At 32.1% G+C, this 17,248-nt stretch overlaps 1 protein-coding gene across 3 annotated transcripts; it reads right to left on the minus strand.

Moving 5' to 3' along the window:
• Positions 1 to 1,978: 1,978 nt before the first annotated feature.
• LOC149546544 (subtilisin-like protease SBT5.6) lies at positions 1,979 to 12,324 on the minus strand. 3 transcript variants are annotated; one of them, XM_089791249.1, is made up of 11 exons: positions 12,137 to 12,324; positions 11,650 to 11,734; positions 11,452 to 11,543; positions 11,205 to 11,302; positions 10,278 to 10,454; positions 10,062 to 10,173; positions 5,169 to 5,739; positions 3,985 to 4,088; positions 3,407 to 3,764; positions 2,756 to 2,969; positions 1,979 to 2,580 (listed from the first exon to the last, which is right to left on the minus strand). In XM_089791249.1, the coding sequence occupies exons 2-11, from the start codon at positions 11,728 to 11,730 to the stop codon at positions 2,054 to 2,056; spliced, it is 2,334 nt and encodes a 777-aa protein (XP_089647375.1). In that variant the 5' UTR covers positions 11,731 to 11,734; positions 12,137 to 12,324; the 3' UTR covers positions 1,979 to 2,053. The 3 variants fall into 3 exon arrangements, with proteins under 3 accessions (XP_089647375.1, XP_089647376.1, XP_089647374.1); XM_089791250.1 differs by having other exon boundaries at positions 11,650 to 11,748; positions 12,137 to 12,265; XM_089791248.1 differs by lacking the exon at positions 12,137 to 12,324 and having other exon boundaries at positions 11,650 to 11,933.
• Positions 12,325 to 17,248: the final 4,924 nt, after the last annotated feature.

Raw genomic sequence — 17,248 nt, forward strand, 5'->3', positions numbered from 1 at the left:
AATAGGTGGATTAATTTAAGTAGTGAGGATGAAATGTTAAAAAAGAAATTAACTAATGTTGTTTAAAGGAGACATTAGGGAACCTGTTAGGACTTTACATCTATGATTAAGTGAACTTAGCAAGGAAAAAATGTTCAAAAAATAGTTTACTAACAAAACTTAGTAATATTTGGACTTATCTTTTCGGGTTTCATGGTGGGGAATTACACATATACATATACATATGTACATGTAGACACACACACACACACACACACACACACACACACACACACACACACGCACGTGTGTGTGTGTGTGAGAGCTTATACCTTGTTATAGGTATCCATATGCATAATTTCAATTTATAAACACAGATTAACATGGTGATTATATGTTTGGTAGAAGATGAATGCTTTGCTAAGATAGATTTAATGACTTGCTTTTATTTTTTTGGGTAGTCTAAAGGCTTTGAACTTTCTTTCATAATGCACTTTTTTTTTTCTTGGTTCACCTAATATTCTCAAAAAAGCTATAACTAAATAACTCATTGATTGCCTAGTTCACCATTTATGCAATTATATGTAGCCATACCATGAAGAAAATCAATGTCATTTCAATTATCTATCTCATTGACATATTCGGTCACATTGGGATACCCTTGGTTCATTACATCTTCCCTATTTTCATGAATGTTATTTTTCATCTCAAAAGAGAAGAAGAATTGCAAGATCTACATCTTTGCGTAGAATGTTCACAAGAGTAGTTGTCTTTCCTTACTAACATAGTGACATCTTGGTTTGGATGATTGCAACAAAACCATGACTAGGTTTCCCTGGTTTGTTTAGAATGTTTTCTATTTCTTCAGTATCAATGAGTTGCAAAAATTATGACCATAGAAATACTTGTGATTGGATTTTAGTTTCAAAACCTAATAGTTTCTTTATATATTATTAATGTGATTAGGATTTTATTTATAGAACACTGTACATGTGTTATGACTTAGAATTTTCAAGTCTTAACATGTTCAAGTTATACAAAGAATTACAACACATTTAGATATTTGAATTTTCAAATAACTCAAACAAGTTAGCTACGTCTTTGAATATTTCTAAGTGAGTGACTGCCTTTTTGTTCATTGTCTTAATGAACATACCCTACATAATGCTGCACCTAATACGAGTTATTTCAATTTTTATTTGAGTGTAGTTATTATTAATAGATGATTGATATTTATATGTTTCTGTATAATATCACTCTTTTAATATTTTCTTCAGCGACAATTCTAAGATTTTCATATCACAATATATGAACAAATAAATCCCAATTTGAGATCCATCAAAGTAAAGGCTTATTATCAAGATTTGATACGGAACAAAGCAATTGATTCAATTATAAAAGTTTGAACCCTTTCAAAGTAACAAAGTTTAAAACTTCGTTATAATAATAGGCTTTTAAAGCAAGCTTTGGATCATCAAACAAATATTTCCACCAAAGTGCTAGAGTAAGGGAAGTTTGAACAGTTCAAAATACTGTATGGTTTCATGCTTACGCTTTCAGATTAAGAGGGAAATGATAACGTGTCATTCTTCAAGATTAATATAGTTATAAATAGGCAATTTTCTTTTCTATTTTCATGGTTATATGACAGTTAAAAATATATTTTTGTCTGTAAACAATTCTTCAATTTATTTATTTATTATGCATTTCCATTCAATCTAAGCTAGCTGCACATATACATTCAATTTGTCCATTTTGGTGTTGCTCTGAGCCTTATCTATACGTGAACATTAATGTAGGTTTCTTTCTTCTATGGTCAGATGTGAACATTAAGACGATATCCCTTTTGTTTTTCTTCCTTATATGGTATTGGCCTTCACCATGAATAGTTTCACTGGGAACTTCCATTCTCTTCGGACATGATCAGTAAAAGAAATTTCCTACAAGAATGATATAATCTAGGAATAAAGATCAATGCATTGATTAGATTCAGTGGAACTTACTAGCAATTGTGATTTCATAAATATTACTAAACATGGACCAACTCATGAGACCGACATCCAATTAAAACAGCTCACATGGCCGATACAGCAATGGGACTCCTCACTTTGTGAGTTCCATCATTCCAAGTGTAGGACCCAAACACATATTCTTGGTTTAGTGGTTTCTTAAGAGTGAATTGAACTGTGAATGTTTGTTTCTCTCCTGAAGTTTGGAATGAAAGTTTTGGAGGATGGATGTTTACAGAGACACCTGGTGGTTCATCCACAGAGAGAGTGTACTCACTCTCTCCACCCACATTAGTCACAGTCCTTGTCACATTTTCTGTGTCACTGAGGTTTGCAATGGCAATGGATGGGTAATTCAGATCATTGGATTTTGGACGAGTTTGTGGGCACTGGAAAGTGGTGTTTAGAGCATTGCTAGCATTGATTCCACTGCTGCAGAGAAATGTGAAGTAGTCTTCTATGGTGGCATCATAAACAAGGCCTGGATCTGATGCCTCGTTTGGATTCAGCTGCCCTGATCCATAGCTGAACGGTGTTGCTGGAATCCCAGATGCATCTGTCATTTGATGGCCCTTGTTGTTTGTAACAACAGCTGCAGGATATAGAATAAACAATTGAATAGAATACCCCATTAGTAATTCTGATAAGTTTCATAATCCATTAGTTAAATATTTAGTTGCTTTGGGATTCTATTGTGTATTCTTTTGTATCACTATTTTGAATGATAATATAAGAAAGCGCTTAGCGAAAGAATGAAATTGGTGTACCTGTGGTCATGATGGCAGATTTGATAGCAGCAGGGCTCCACTCTGGGTGGATTATTTTTAAAAGAGCAGTTGTTCCCGCTACATGGGGGCATGCCATAGATGTCCCAGACAGAATGTTGTATTTTACATGACGATCATCTGCCAATAGCTTTGTAGGAGAGGCTGCTTCGCTCCATGCTGCTAGAATGTTTAGCCCAGGTGCTGTAATATCCGGCTGCAACAAGCAATACCACTTATTCCTAGTCTCTTTTTGAATGGTGAAAAAGAAACACATCTGTATTGGCTATGCACTAATTCTGATTGGGAAGCGAAACTGATTACAAACAGGGGACATGGATAAAACGTTATGGACATCAGATATATCAATTTTAGGGTAATTAGACTATTTCTTGGTATCAATGGAAAGCTCAATTTCATGCAGAGCATACAATGGCCCCTCATTAACAATGCATTGCGCTATATTTCAGTTACAATTAGGATCATCGGCATATCTCACATTGGTTGGCTTGGTGGAATTTATGTATGTATAGAAGAGACCATCAGAAATTGTTGGTAAAATATATTGGATGGGCTAGAAATGGATCTTCAAGCAAGGTAGATGGAAAATATATAAAAGCAATCGTTAAAGTTTTTTGTGTGTGTATAACATACCTTGAGAATGTTTGGATTGAGCACATTAGGGCCCCTGGAAGAGAAAGCAGCCATGAAAGGAGCAGGCTTGGTTCCGATGACAGTCTTTGCTGAAACAATCCTTGCAAGAGGCGTTGAAGTAGAATTGATGTATGCAAGTATGATTTCTGTGTTATTAGAAATCACTGCAGTCCCTGGTAAAACATGGGCATCCACTGAGATCTCTGCTCCATTTACGGGAAGATTACCGAGAATAACTGCAGCTCCACCAGCTCTTTTTACCTCTAGCCCTTTTCCCACACGTGGGCCATTTCCTCTCAGGCAGAACACTATTTTCTCCTTCACCTTCTCCGGGTCAAGAGACCCTGGAAGACATTGCCTACATTGCAAGCAGAGAAATTCTTTTCTGGATTGAGATAATGTGAAAGAGTATAAAGAGGGATTTTTTCGTAGCAGAGTAGCACAATCTAACAACTTTCAAAATCGCTTTACTAAACTTACAGAGAAATAAATTTACAAAAATGGGTATAATATTTCAGGCATCTTAAATTATTATAATTGACTTGAGAATGGGCAGGTCCGATGATTTAGAGACATACCCAGCAGAGATATTTGTTTTGTCAACACTAGGAAGAACAGCATCAGCAGCAAAGACCATTGGATATAATTTATCCTCTAATTTGTACGGAGTTACAGTTTGGCCCTGCACACAAAAATGGGTTTTATTGCAACTCATTATTCCAAGCCTTGTAAACACTGTTTACCCTTTACTTCACTACAAATTTATAAGTGGGACATTAAGCTAATTTCTTTGGTTTTGCTTAATGGATTTATAAAATTAAATAGATTATTTTTTATGGTGTATAATAGTCTATTTTTTTTTTTCCTAATTTAGATTGTTTATAATTGTTTTGAAATTTTCAGATGGCATTATATTATTTATGAAATACAAAGATAATTTTAAATATTTACATTATTATATAATCAAATTTTAATACAGCGAGATAGAAAAGTAAATATAAACAAATAATATAATTATGAATCAGTCATAATTTTTCAAATTCAATAAAAAATTAAATATTAATAATATTTAAAGATACAATAAAATTTAAATTTAAATTAGAAATGGCTATATATAATTAATAAAGATGTGAATTTTAATAATATTTAAATAATTGTTTCAATCTTTAATCTTTTATTTTCTAAATATAAGAGGATATTAGAGGATAAAAAAACAATAGAACTAGAGAGTTTACAGAGTATCAACAAGGAGGCCTACACATCAAATCAAAACGTTAGGAACAGGCATCTAGGTAGTCCATCCAAACAATGTTTTTGCCCTCTTGGAATTGAGTTAATATGAGCAACTCTTCTTTTCTGGCATTAATCTTTTATTTAATTATTCATAACTTCAAAATATATATTTGATGAATTTATTGATTAATTGAAATTTTCATAGAATATTTTATTTTCAATTATATAAACATCACTCTTTTATTGCCGGATGCCATTTTCAAAACTAGATTATTATAAATTTTTTAGATTTAATTTTACATCCACCTCTTTTTTTCAATTATATAAACATCACTCTTCTATTACCATATGTCATTTTTTAAGATTTAATTTTAAATACACCTATTTTTTTACTTTAGACTTTCACATATATTATATTTTTGTAATAAATTATAATAATATAGATATGTATCATATTTAAAAGAAACTAACTTTAATTTATAAAAAGAAAATTGTTTTAAAAAGAAGTCAAACAGAGGAAATCACTTACTTTTACTTTGGTTCCATCACCAAGCACCACCGGCGAGGGAAAATTGCGGTCCACACTATTAGCAGCCACGGTAATAATCCACGGAGCAACATTTTCTGTTGTAGCGGGCTTCGGCCCATCATTTCCTGCACTGCAACTCACGATAACCCCTTGCTTAACGGCATACAAGCTCCCCAAAGCAATCGCATCTCGGGAATATTCCCCGGGCTTCCCGCTGCTACCAATGGAAATGCTAAGCACGTGAACACCGTCAGCCAGCGCATCGTCGATGGCTGCCAGCATGTCAGCATCTGTACACGTGTTCTCACCGGCCGAGTCCCCGCCGGGGATTGGCCAACACACCTTGTACATTGCCACCCTGGCTTTCGGGGCCCCACCCGCGGCTTTCCCGGCAGCGTAACCGCCCAGTGCTGACGCGTCGTTTACTTCACGACCAGCTACAGTGGAAGCTGTGTGGGTCCCATGGCCGTCCCTGTCACGTGTTGAGCGGTAGTCCGGCGTGGCAGTCTGATTTAGCGGGCCATAATACATTTCGTATCCCTTCAAATAGTAACGTGCTCCAATTAACTTCCTGTGTGCACACGAGAATCCACATTATACGCTCTAATTTTTAACTCGTGAAATTGACAGACTATTCATTTTAACTTATTTAAAGCATCTAATTGCGGGGAATTATTTTATGTATTTTATAACTTTGAATAAAAATGAAGCAGAGGCCGAAACAAACGCTACATCAAAACAAGAAGTGCGTATGAAAAGAAATTGAACATAGCCAGAGTCAAGATTATCTAATCTAGCAATTTGTAACTTGAGAGTGATTAATCACATAAGAGATAGCCATACTACAATTTACAAAAATATATATTACGAGAAATACATAAAACCTATTCAATTATTATTGTAAAATCTATTTATTTCTTTGTATTCTTAGTTCTCTTATTCTTATTATAGACCATGGAGTATGATGCAGAGTGTTGATGTTGGTAAATTCACAAAATCTAGAAACGTGAATATAATATCAAGGTACAATCAAAATCATTTCAAGTTCATATCACCTCTAAAGAAGCAAGATGGGTTGTCATCATTAATCATGCCCTTAAAATATAATTAACTTTGTTTGTTACATTCAAACAAAAAATACAATTATTTAAAAACAAATAATAAAACAACATTATTATCAAATTAAATATTATATAATATATAAAAATATTAATATCGTATTATTACAAAAATAAAACTATAAACAAAGTTATTTATACATATTCCCCCGTTAAAGATAATTATAAGGTTTCCTCTAACCCAAGGGTTTTGCAGAGGATTTCAAGGAGCAGAATGCTAAGGAGGAAGCTGTAAAGGTGGAAGTGAAGACTAAAGAAGGGACTGAGAGGCTGCACGAACGATATACCAAACTGGAAAGGAGGGTTAAAACTTTGGAGGAAGGGTTTTTTACCTTCTCCAAATTTGGCCTCAAAGTTACACATGCTACTGCCACCACCCTCCAGTTGCTGGCATAGGAAAAGGAGGACATGAGTATGGACATGGAAGATCACACGTTGCTCTTCAAGTTCCTTGCGGAGATCCTACTGGATGTAAAAGGGAAGAGGGAAAAAAAAATTAAGTTGTTTAAGTTTATTGGGATCCTTAGATCCAAGACTTTTTATGTTTTACTATTGGCTAAGGTTTTGCTAGTTTACAACTATTATTAGGACTCGGGTTGGCCGATGTTGCCAATTTTGGTTATGATAAACTCTCGTAGTTTTATAGTTTTCTCTGGTTGCCGTTAGCTTGTTTCTTGTAGACTACTGGTTCTTGATGTTTAGTTAGTCTTTTTTTTTGCTGGTGGTTTTGTTGGTTATGCGCTGGTTACCATCTTTTTGCTTGTATGGGCCGACCCCCTTGATTTGGTTGTTTTTAATTTCAAAAACATGGATTATATATTTCACAAAAGTATGTGAGATATAAAGAAATATATTTAAAATTGTGTATGCCACTAATAAAGAAGAATGTTCAAACACATGGCGCAGATGAACTATGATACTATCTATATATGCATAGAGGTGATAGAAAAGATTTTGATGGGATGTTAAATTATATTTGAATTGTGATTAATGTTTATTATTATTCATATATTTAGAACATCACAAAAAAAATCTTATATTGACACAAGAAAATAGAATAAATATACAAATTGAAGATAATTATATAAATCCAATACGTTATTTTCTATTATTTAACTAATAAATAGAAATACAATATTATTTAATTTTTTAAAAAAATAAATATTTAATAATATACATTGTTTTAAACTAAAATAGTTTGAAAAAAATACAATTAACAAATTTTAATATAATAAAAAAACTCTATTATAAAGATTAATTGTTTTTCTTTCTTACATAAGATTAATTGTAAAGATAAAATAAACAAATGTAAGTCACGCTGGGCATCGTAGCATTCCTTTATAAAACTCAGGCCCTAGAATTTATTTGTAATTCCTTTTATTATTATTAGTTTTTTCCGTGGTCCTTTTTCCCTTATCTTCGAATCTTTCAATTATCCTCTTTTTCTCTGCTTTTCTTGTATAATAATTTATCCTCTCGTCAAAAATCGCATTTATTTCTAAAAACACTTCAAAAGTTGACATAGAACTTGCACCCATTAAAATACGATAGTTTAAGCATGTTAATTTTCATGGTCCATTAATTTGATTGAATTGAGATTTTGCTGGATTCAAAAGATGCAACATTACAGTGGTAGTGATGGGAAAAAAGAAACACTGACTCCATATAGAAATTATTTTTATATTATCCACCTACCAACAGTACAAACTTGTAAATCTCCTTGTGAGATTGTAGGGCGATGTCTATACAGCAGAGGATTTGCATCCGAAGTGACAGTTTTTAGAATTAAATAATTAATTTATAAATTACACAGCAACTATTATGTGATTTATAAATTAATTATTTAATTCTAAAAACTGTCACTTCGGATGCGAATCCTCTGCTGTTTAGCCATTTCCAGATTGTAGTGGCCAAAAAAATGTTCTCTGTATTTCCCACAGTGGGTCCGCAGACTGCAGACTTTGGGAAACATGTAACATATTAAATTGATTCTTTCTCAAAGCATATTTGTTTTTTATGCATCCCCAGTCAAAATTCCATGGGAAAAATGATGAGTAAAATTATGATAAATCATCCCAATTAAGACTGGAAGTACACTGACAGGGAATCTCAGAAGACGTTTGTCTTATTTGATGGATTCTAGGTTGCCTGTGTGTCAGCAACCCATATTTGTTATATAATAATATAATAATTTTTTGTGGATATCATGGGAAAACTCGCATCCAACAGTCTAATTATTGGTGTAATTGCTTTAAACGAACATAAAGAGCCAAAAGGAACAGCTTTTATTTAGCGCCAAATTGTAAATTATTAGGAGAAACCTTTTCCCTGACAAGTTTTTGGTAGGTGAAAGACGGTACACATTGTTCTGTGTCTTCATACTGGCAACTTTATCTGCTTATTTTAATATTAAAATCTAGATTTGGTGGAGAAAGAAGAAAACAAAGAAGATTGGTGGGGTAAATGAAAAATCAAACAAGATTGATGGGTTAAAAGGGAAAACAAAGGTGAGATTGATGGGTTTCAAAGGGAAAAAAACAAAAAAATGGTGGGTGTCCAGTTATTATAGAAATCTTAATAGGTAAATTTGGTGTTGAGTCGTTTTTAATTAAATTATATAATAAAAATGATAATTAGGAAAATAGTATTAGGGGTCTATATTATAAGTTATATGTATTTAGGGAAAATTAATAATTTGTAAGTGCTTATTATAAATATATCTTTGATGTTGTGATATTATTAAGATGATTCAATTATATAGTTCTTGAGTCAAATTTATTGACTCGTATTTTATAAATAGTGTTTCACACCATCCTATTTCTTATAAGAGTAAATAGATCACTTAGTATTCATTAGATTTCTTATATCTTGACTTACTTTGATGACTAAAATATATGTACATTTCTTCAATACTTATAGATAACTATTTCAATGATCTTATAATATAGATACCAATAAAAAACAACTATTAATCTAATAATAAACAAATTAAGATTAATAAATTCAAATAAAGTTTGCTAACAATGAGAAAACTGATTAGTTGAACAAACATATCTTTCAGCGTTCAAGTCTAAACTTTTCAAAAGAACCGTAGACTTAAAGTCTATAACTTGTGATTTCTGTGAGGCTTCAATCACGGGTTTTACAGCGAAGCTTGTGGAATGTGATTGCGCGTGTAGCTTTCAAGTACGAAACTAAGTTTATCTACCAATCTTTGGTAAACGATAAAGAAGTTTGGAACGATTGCCATATTATTAGAGAATACTATTAAGTAGAGTATGAAAGCTTCATTTTAGTTGTGAGTCAAAACAAGGAAAATCTTGATAGAATAATCAAGATTTTGTCAAAAAGGTTAGCATAATCAAAGAAGTTTGTAGAATTGACTGAATATAACTTTATTTTATTGAATATAATTGAATTAAATCTATAAAGAATAGAAGTTCAAAATAAAATTATGAAAGAAATTACATAAATAAGATTGAACATATAATTTAATGATAGCATGTTTCTTGTGCATCTTACAACATTCACTAAAATTCAAATTTAAAATATAATGAATACAAAATTTTAAAAATATGACAATACTAATATGAAAATAATTTTATAATAGTTACTAAAAATTAACATAAAAAAGATATTTAATAAAAAATATTATTACATGATCTTTAACATCTATTTTTTATAAACTAACTTCTACCCAAAATTTTCTCAATTATTTCTGCTGCATTTTTGTGTTTGCTTTATAGGAAAAAGATGTGAAGTCCAACTGACTTACTTGTTGCAATGGGAAGCATTGAAAAGCTCTCCTTCTTGACAAATGCCTTTCCACGAGCTTGGAATAGGAGGCATTCCATCATCCTTGAAGCTTTCAGACTCTGGCCATATACCTGCAATTCAGTTCTATTTGCTTAGATTAAAGATACATATCCATTAATGAAAGGTCAATGTATTTTCTATCTGGACGCATAATTAACTTAAAATGTATGCGCACCTGAATCAAGGAGCCCAATTATTGTATCTTGCCCATAGTTTGCCTGCTTCCACAAGGTGTTTGAAGAGGAAGACTCGTCTTGTTGTGCCCCATCCTCTATACCCAAAAAACTCCATGACCTTGTGGTGTGCATCCTTCTTCCTTTGCTTGGAAATACAGATATCACCCCTTCCATTTCTACAACCAGTATTTAGAAGTACGTTACATTAGCGGGAATGTCATTATATGCCAGATTCATGAAGTTTTTACAGTTCATAACCATCCATATATTATTTTCTGGATTAGATTATGTTTGACCCAAACATTAGCAACACAAGTTTGCATTATCTAATCCAAAAGAAAGTATTTTAAAAACAAATAAAATTCTAGAGTTATGACTGGAGGTAGGACAAGATGACATTAAACTTCACCAAAACCCAAAATAATCACACATTTAATCCCACAATGCCTTGACTGATCTTTTCTCCCTTGCTTTGGTGACATTTACTTGAACATTACAAGTCAGTACAGTGAAAAACAATCAGACCTTGGATAACCTGCATTTTTTTGGAACTTTTGATAAGTATTTAAAATACTATCTATAGTCAAGCATAGCTGCATCCTCGTCCACATGCTCAACGCGCAAAGAAAAACCCACAATCTTACATATACCATCTGCAAGCTCTCTGTCCTTCATATTCTTGGAATGGTAGGCTTAGATGAATTGTCAAAGAAAACATAAATTTCCGTAACCATTTTATAAAATCAACCCACATGATTTTTCATATACTTTCAGCAAGGTCCTGTCCTTCACATTCTTAGAATGGTAGGTTAAATGAATTGTCAAGAAAACACAAAAGTTACATAGCCATTTCATGAAACCAACCCACATAAACTGCTACTCAGCACGTGAGGCATAGCTTTTTATTGTACTTTTTGCATAGCTACCTGATATGGCAGAAGCTTCTGCAGGAGAAAGTTGGGCTGCAAAGCCATTGAAAGAATGCTTGTAACTGTATAGCAATGATTCCCTTGCTTCATCAACACTAGCAAAACCAATAAACAAAGAACATCATTTATCTTCCTAGATTCAATTGTGTCTATATTTTTAAATCAATGCTTCTAATCATACTCAACAATCCATCCTCAAAATATTATAAAAGATCAAAAATAGAAAGAAGTATAAGCAATGGACCTTTCTTTGACAGAGAGAAGCATAGAATGATGCATTTCAGAGACTTCCTCTGGCTGCAACCCACCATGGCCACCTGAATACACAACATATACCTGTAACAAAACATGTACAACACACCCCATCAAACCATTTATCACAAACCACAACCCTTGTCAATACTCAATGTATATATACCATCATATATTCATGAATACCCACCTCCTTGGCAGATACACAACCCAAGAAGCAGCATGCTGAGAGCATTGCTGCCATGAGTACACTAATCCAGCTTGAACCCATCTTTCTGCAAAAGGAAAGCTACAAAATCAAAGCACTGTAGCAATATTAATGGGTAGAGAAAAGGCCCATGAAATACTAAAAGGACTTTCTGCAACACAAAAGGCCTGTGAAGGGGAATCCTTATCCTCCACTGCCCTTTTTCAAAGGGAGCATGTGATACTGCAAAAGTAAGCAAACAAAAAAGAAGGGCTCTCTGCAGTTGTAACAGATGTGGTAAACACTGGAACATATATTGAAAGAGTAACCCAGAAACAGACAGAAACTATCATGTCAAAACTCTATGCCGCATAGTTACCCATAAACAGACAGAATAGGCTTTTCATCAGACTCCTTAAAAATCCAAAACATAACATTATCAACATAGTTTTTTAAACTAAAACATATTAAACAAACAATTCGCACTCACTTGTACTTCTGCCACAGTTGTTGGAGAATCTTCCTGCACAAAAGTTCACATAACCCAAATCCTTCACTTATTTATATTCCTGAATCTGCATTTCTTCCACTGATGTTTTCCTTTGTATAGCCCTTTGAACATTTAAATAATTGCAATGAAGAGATTTTATAGCGTCCTTTGAACATTACAATAATTACAAATCAAGAAAGAGTTAATAAATATTAGTGGACCTTTAACAATTATTTTAAAAATAAATCTTCCTCCGAAGCGTCTTTCTTATCGTCATCATGATAGATCTATTCAAAATCTTTTCCTAGTCATGAATTGTTTGTACTGCATAATTCATGGGGAGCATGATATGAATTGTTGAAGTTTTGTGTGTGGAGAGGGGGAACAATTTCAAAGGCATTGATCTGGAATTATCATTGTTAATTTCATCGTGGAAGTGATTCAGGTGTTTGCCCATTGGAGGATGTAAAATTTGTGTTTGGTAAAGTTTATTACAGTGGTAAAAAATTATATTTAATTTTATGTGATTAGTAAAGTTTATTGTAGTGGTAAAAAAATTATATTTGATTTTGATATATTTCAATTGGGAATGATTTGATGTAATTATGTCTTCTAAGTGGCCATTTTTGGACAAAGAGATTTTTTCTTGGATTCTTATCTATTTTCATTTATATATATATTTGATTTTGTCTTATCTATATTTTTAGAGATCATTTATTTTCCTCTCAATTCAAATTTTTGAATTTTTAGATTCAATTCTATAACTCTTATGATTAATCTCTAATTTTATTTTTCCTCAAATTCAAAATTCCAACCTTTTACCATTTTCTATTATCGTTTTACCATTTTTGATTAAAAGTAAAAAATGGGCACCCCTTTCTTAAAAACCAGGCACCCATTTTATACATTTAAAAAATGGCTACTCATTTCTAAAAAAAGCAATTTTATTATTTTTTTGGGATTTTAAATGTCACTTTTAACTTTTCAAAATAAGCATTTTTGAATTTCAAATAATGGGTGCCCATTTCTTACAACATGGGGCAAGATTTTTTTTTCTTGCCTCGAATTTTGGTTTAGGATAGGTTGGTGAGACCAAGCCTATGCCTTGACCTTTCAAGATTTGGCTAAGGCATTGAACTGAAAAATTCATACATTGCCATAATTTTTAGAGGGTCTTCCCAATTAAATTCTTTTACAAAACAAAAAACCATTAGAGCTCTCTCTCCTATTTTCAGAAATGTAAATTTTGTAGTGTTACAACTTTATTTACTATTTTGCATTATTTTTTAATCAAAGGTGGTACCTAAATGTAAAATATTGAGGTTCACTAAAACTTTAATAACTTTTTTATTTTAAATTTTTTCTTAAACATCAATCTACATAGAATTCTTTTGAAATACAAAAAAAAAAAAGAATTTTTGAAAAAGTGAAATTTTGATCAAATTATGGTGTCTGCACATAAGAGATTTTAAAATTTACTTTTATAGCCAATTAAAAATTAATAATAAAATAATTATTCAATGAAAAATTAAGGAAAAATATTATCATCAATCTTTGGCATATTAGGTAACTTCGCTTAAAAGGATTTAAAAAATTTATTTATTTGTGTAAAATTATGGTGTCCGTACATAAGTGTGGTATGGTCCTGAAACAAACAAATTTTATTTCTAAAGTTTTTAAATATTTAATCTCTAAATGCATCAAATTTTGACATCAATTGACAATAAAATTTTGAAAATAGGAAAAAAAATTCCACTTTTTGCCCAAAAGTGAGACCCAACTTCTTGCACTTACCTGCAACATTATGAATGCAATTCAACTTAATTAATAAGACTATAATTATAATTAAGTGTTTTAATTAGAGTTTCAATCCCTTTCTTTAAGTCCTTATACAAAAACATTTGATCTCCTATAACTTGTGGTAAACTATGATCATTTTTTCGTTGAATAGACAAACACAACTCTACCATCACTAATGCATTTTAGAAGATTTCTGTAATGCCCCGCCAAGGGATCCAAAGAATTTCACTAAGTTTGCCAAACAATTTTAAAAAAATAAAAATAAATTATAGACCATTCACAACATTTGCGGAAGCAATAGTAACATCCAACTGCAAGTAAATATAACATAACATAACAGTTACATTCTTTAAAGATCCCTTAACGTTGAATTACTTCTAATCATAACTTATTCATCTAACATTACATTCTTAACAATGAAATAACAAGGATACATCCAATGTTCTTAAAACCATATACAAGTGTACATTTTAAATTGCTCAATCATCCACTATACATGTTGCAAGGTATGAAAAGCTTAAAAGAATAAACATCCATGTGAATAAAGTACATCATCATCCAATATTAATCCATGATGCAATAACATAATGAGATCATAAATCATACATGATACAACATCACAAAAGATATAAACATCCATCATAAAAGATAACCATATAGCACAAACATAAATAACTAAGTGCACGGTTCCTCCCAACCGTTAATAGCATCATTAGACCATCGTGGATCCTAGCCATCCCTCCGTGCGTAACATTCCAAAGCACCGAAGAGATCATCGGTATTAACATAGTAGGAATGTCACTCCTAAAAACATCCTACTAACATGCAAAGTAAAGCATAGGATGCCATCATCTAACATATGCAAACCATCAATATAAGAAACATACCAATAAATACATCCATCATAAGGTATATCATCTATCATAATGATCCAAAAACATAATTAAGATAAATACCAACCAAAAATGCTCCAGCCACGGTATCTCAGACGGATCTCAAATGATAAGAGTGATAAAACACTACCACCCGACTGCGTGGTACCTAAGTGGTCCACTCCCACCGTGCTAGGAGATAATCTCAAGTCCCAAACAGAATATCATAACCACAAAGCATGAATCTCTATAAGTCTGGAAATCCTAAAAGTATAATAACTCAAAGGTTCCATCACACACAAAATTGACATCTAATTCCCAGAGGCACACAATGACATATAGGAAACCTACTCTGCAAGCAGGAAAGTGTCATCGCATTTATCTCGTACAAATTACCCTGGCAGTTAGCTAAACTCCACGGGTCCATACAGATCTCATGCGGCCACTAGTATCCTCTCATACTAACGAGGCATACTATGGAATGCAAGGTCGCAACCATGCGTCTCACTACTCCCATCCTAGCCTGTACAAGCGCTCAAGGCATGGGCGAGAACCAAAAAAATTATCTTTTTAGGTTCATTTAATCCCCATTTAGTGTGTAAATGTTATCACTTATTAACCAAACTTACAATGAGTTACCCTGGCAGCCACTTAGGGCCCCGACCCCCATTGCAAGCCACTTCCCGACACTACAAGTAGATAACCTACCCTAAGCTCATGGAATCATAAATCACCACAGTCCTGTACAAGTGACTGTAAAGAAAATCCAAAAGATAATCCATAAAAAGAATCATCAAATATCTCATCAAATATCCATAATAAGAATCATCAAAATCTCCATGATAAAATCATCAAATATGCATAAAAGCATCAAATCTCCATGAGCAATTATCCATAGAAAATCATGACCACAACAGTTCTCTATTGGCAACTGAAGGCATCACTGATAATCATAATAATCATTGGTTCTCAATAACCAAAATATATCTCAAAATAAATCATCATATCCATTGGTTCTCAACAAGCAACCAAGAATATCTCAAAATCATACTGATCGAAGACTCCAAAATGGTTGAGTCAAACATGTCACAACATGACATCATCAAGAATAAATCCACATTTCAGTCCCATCATGGTGACTAGAAAATAATCCAAGGATAACTAATCGATGACTCAAAAATGATTAGCTCAAGTGTCTCATACACATACATCTCAACTTCACACATGAAGACTGATGAACAATAACAATCAGTAAATACAAACATTTCATAGAGCATACGATCACATTACCATGGTTGGGCTTATAAAGATCGGAACCAAATAAGATCAACATGCCATCACATCTCATAACGCCCGAGCCTCTGGTAACAACCTAGGACTGGTCAACACTAGTCAGCCCAAAAACCCAAAACAAGAAGCATATAGAATACACGATGTAGACACATGTTTTGGTTTACTAAAATCTCATAATTGAATAATGTGTAGAGTTTCATTTTCCATTTTCAAGTTTAGAGGTTTCCAATTTTCTTTTTGCAAGTATACTTTCAAGTGTCTTAAGTTCCATCTTTTAACCTACAAGTCAACCCAATTGTTCCCCGATAGCATTATCCTTCTATTATTAAGAATTACATTCTAAGAATAACTTAAGGATAAGTATTCACTAAACTAATCATCATTGACCTTTAATTAACTTGTTCTCTTTATTTAACCAAGATCCATATTACTAATTGAAAAACTCTTCCTTAATGTTATTTCTACATTTCAACATTATCAAAGGATCATTATTTATTTATAAAAGAACCAATTGTCAATCTTCGAATAAGAAGATTATAACTTTATTAAAATGATCAATTAAATGAATCAATTCTCATAGGTGCACAATCCATGACCTTTCAAAATTCTAATAGTTTTCAATTAGTAACTTAATTAAGTATTACTAAAGTTTGAGTCTTTTAATTTAATCGTTATCACCGTTGACAACCATATAATATCTAAGGTCATAATTCAAGTCATAGGACTTATCAACTTCAATATAGAAAATCTACAATCTCGTTAGAAGAATTATATCAAATATAACTTAATTATTAATTAAATCTAATTAACTCTCATTAATTAATTTAATTAATAATTACATATCCAAGGCAACGTTCCAATTAATATCAATTGACTAATAACTAACTATAATTTGTACGTTAAAGTCAACTATAACTCAAATCTCTAATATACATAGATAACTTGTTAACAACAAGCTATATTGGAAGTCTTAATAATAATTCTGTAATGACCACATTTGTCATACTAATACTTTCTTAACAGTTTCATATTAATGATAATCATTTCAAGTTAAATCTCTATCGCATATAATTATATTGACAACTTAATGAACATCAATTGATTAAAATCAGTTATACTTCAATTCCAAAAAAAACTAATATCTTTT

Source organism: Cupressus sempervirens, chromosome 7 (assembly GCF_028749045.1).
Source record: "Cupressus sempervirens isolate cs-2001-9-10 chromosome 7, ASM2874904v1, whole genome shotgun sequence".
Lineage (NCBI taxonomy): Eukaryota > Viridiplantae > Streptophyta > Pinopsida > Cupressales > Cupressaceae > Cupressus > Cupressus sempervirens.

Bases quoted from the DNA above. Each gene is read 5' to 3' on its own strand.
- LOC149546544 (XM_089791249.1), bottom strand. From the start codon at position 11,730: ATGGGTTCAAGCTGGATTAGTGTACTCATGGCAGCAATGCTCTCAGCA. The intron at 10,455-11,204 runs GTAGCTATGCAA...TACTGGTTGTAG, and splicing joins AGAAGCTTCTGCCATATCAG to AAATGGAAGGGGTGATATCT. The intron at 2,581-2,755 runs GTACACCAATTT...TATATCCTGCAG, and splicing joins ATCTGCCATCATGACCACAG to CTGTTGTTACAAACAACAAG.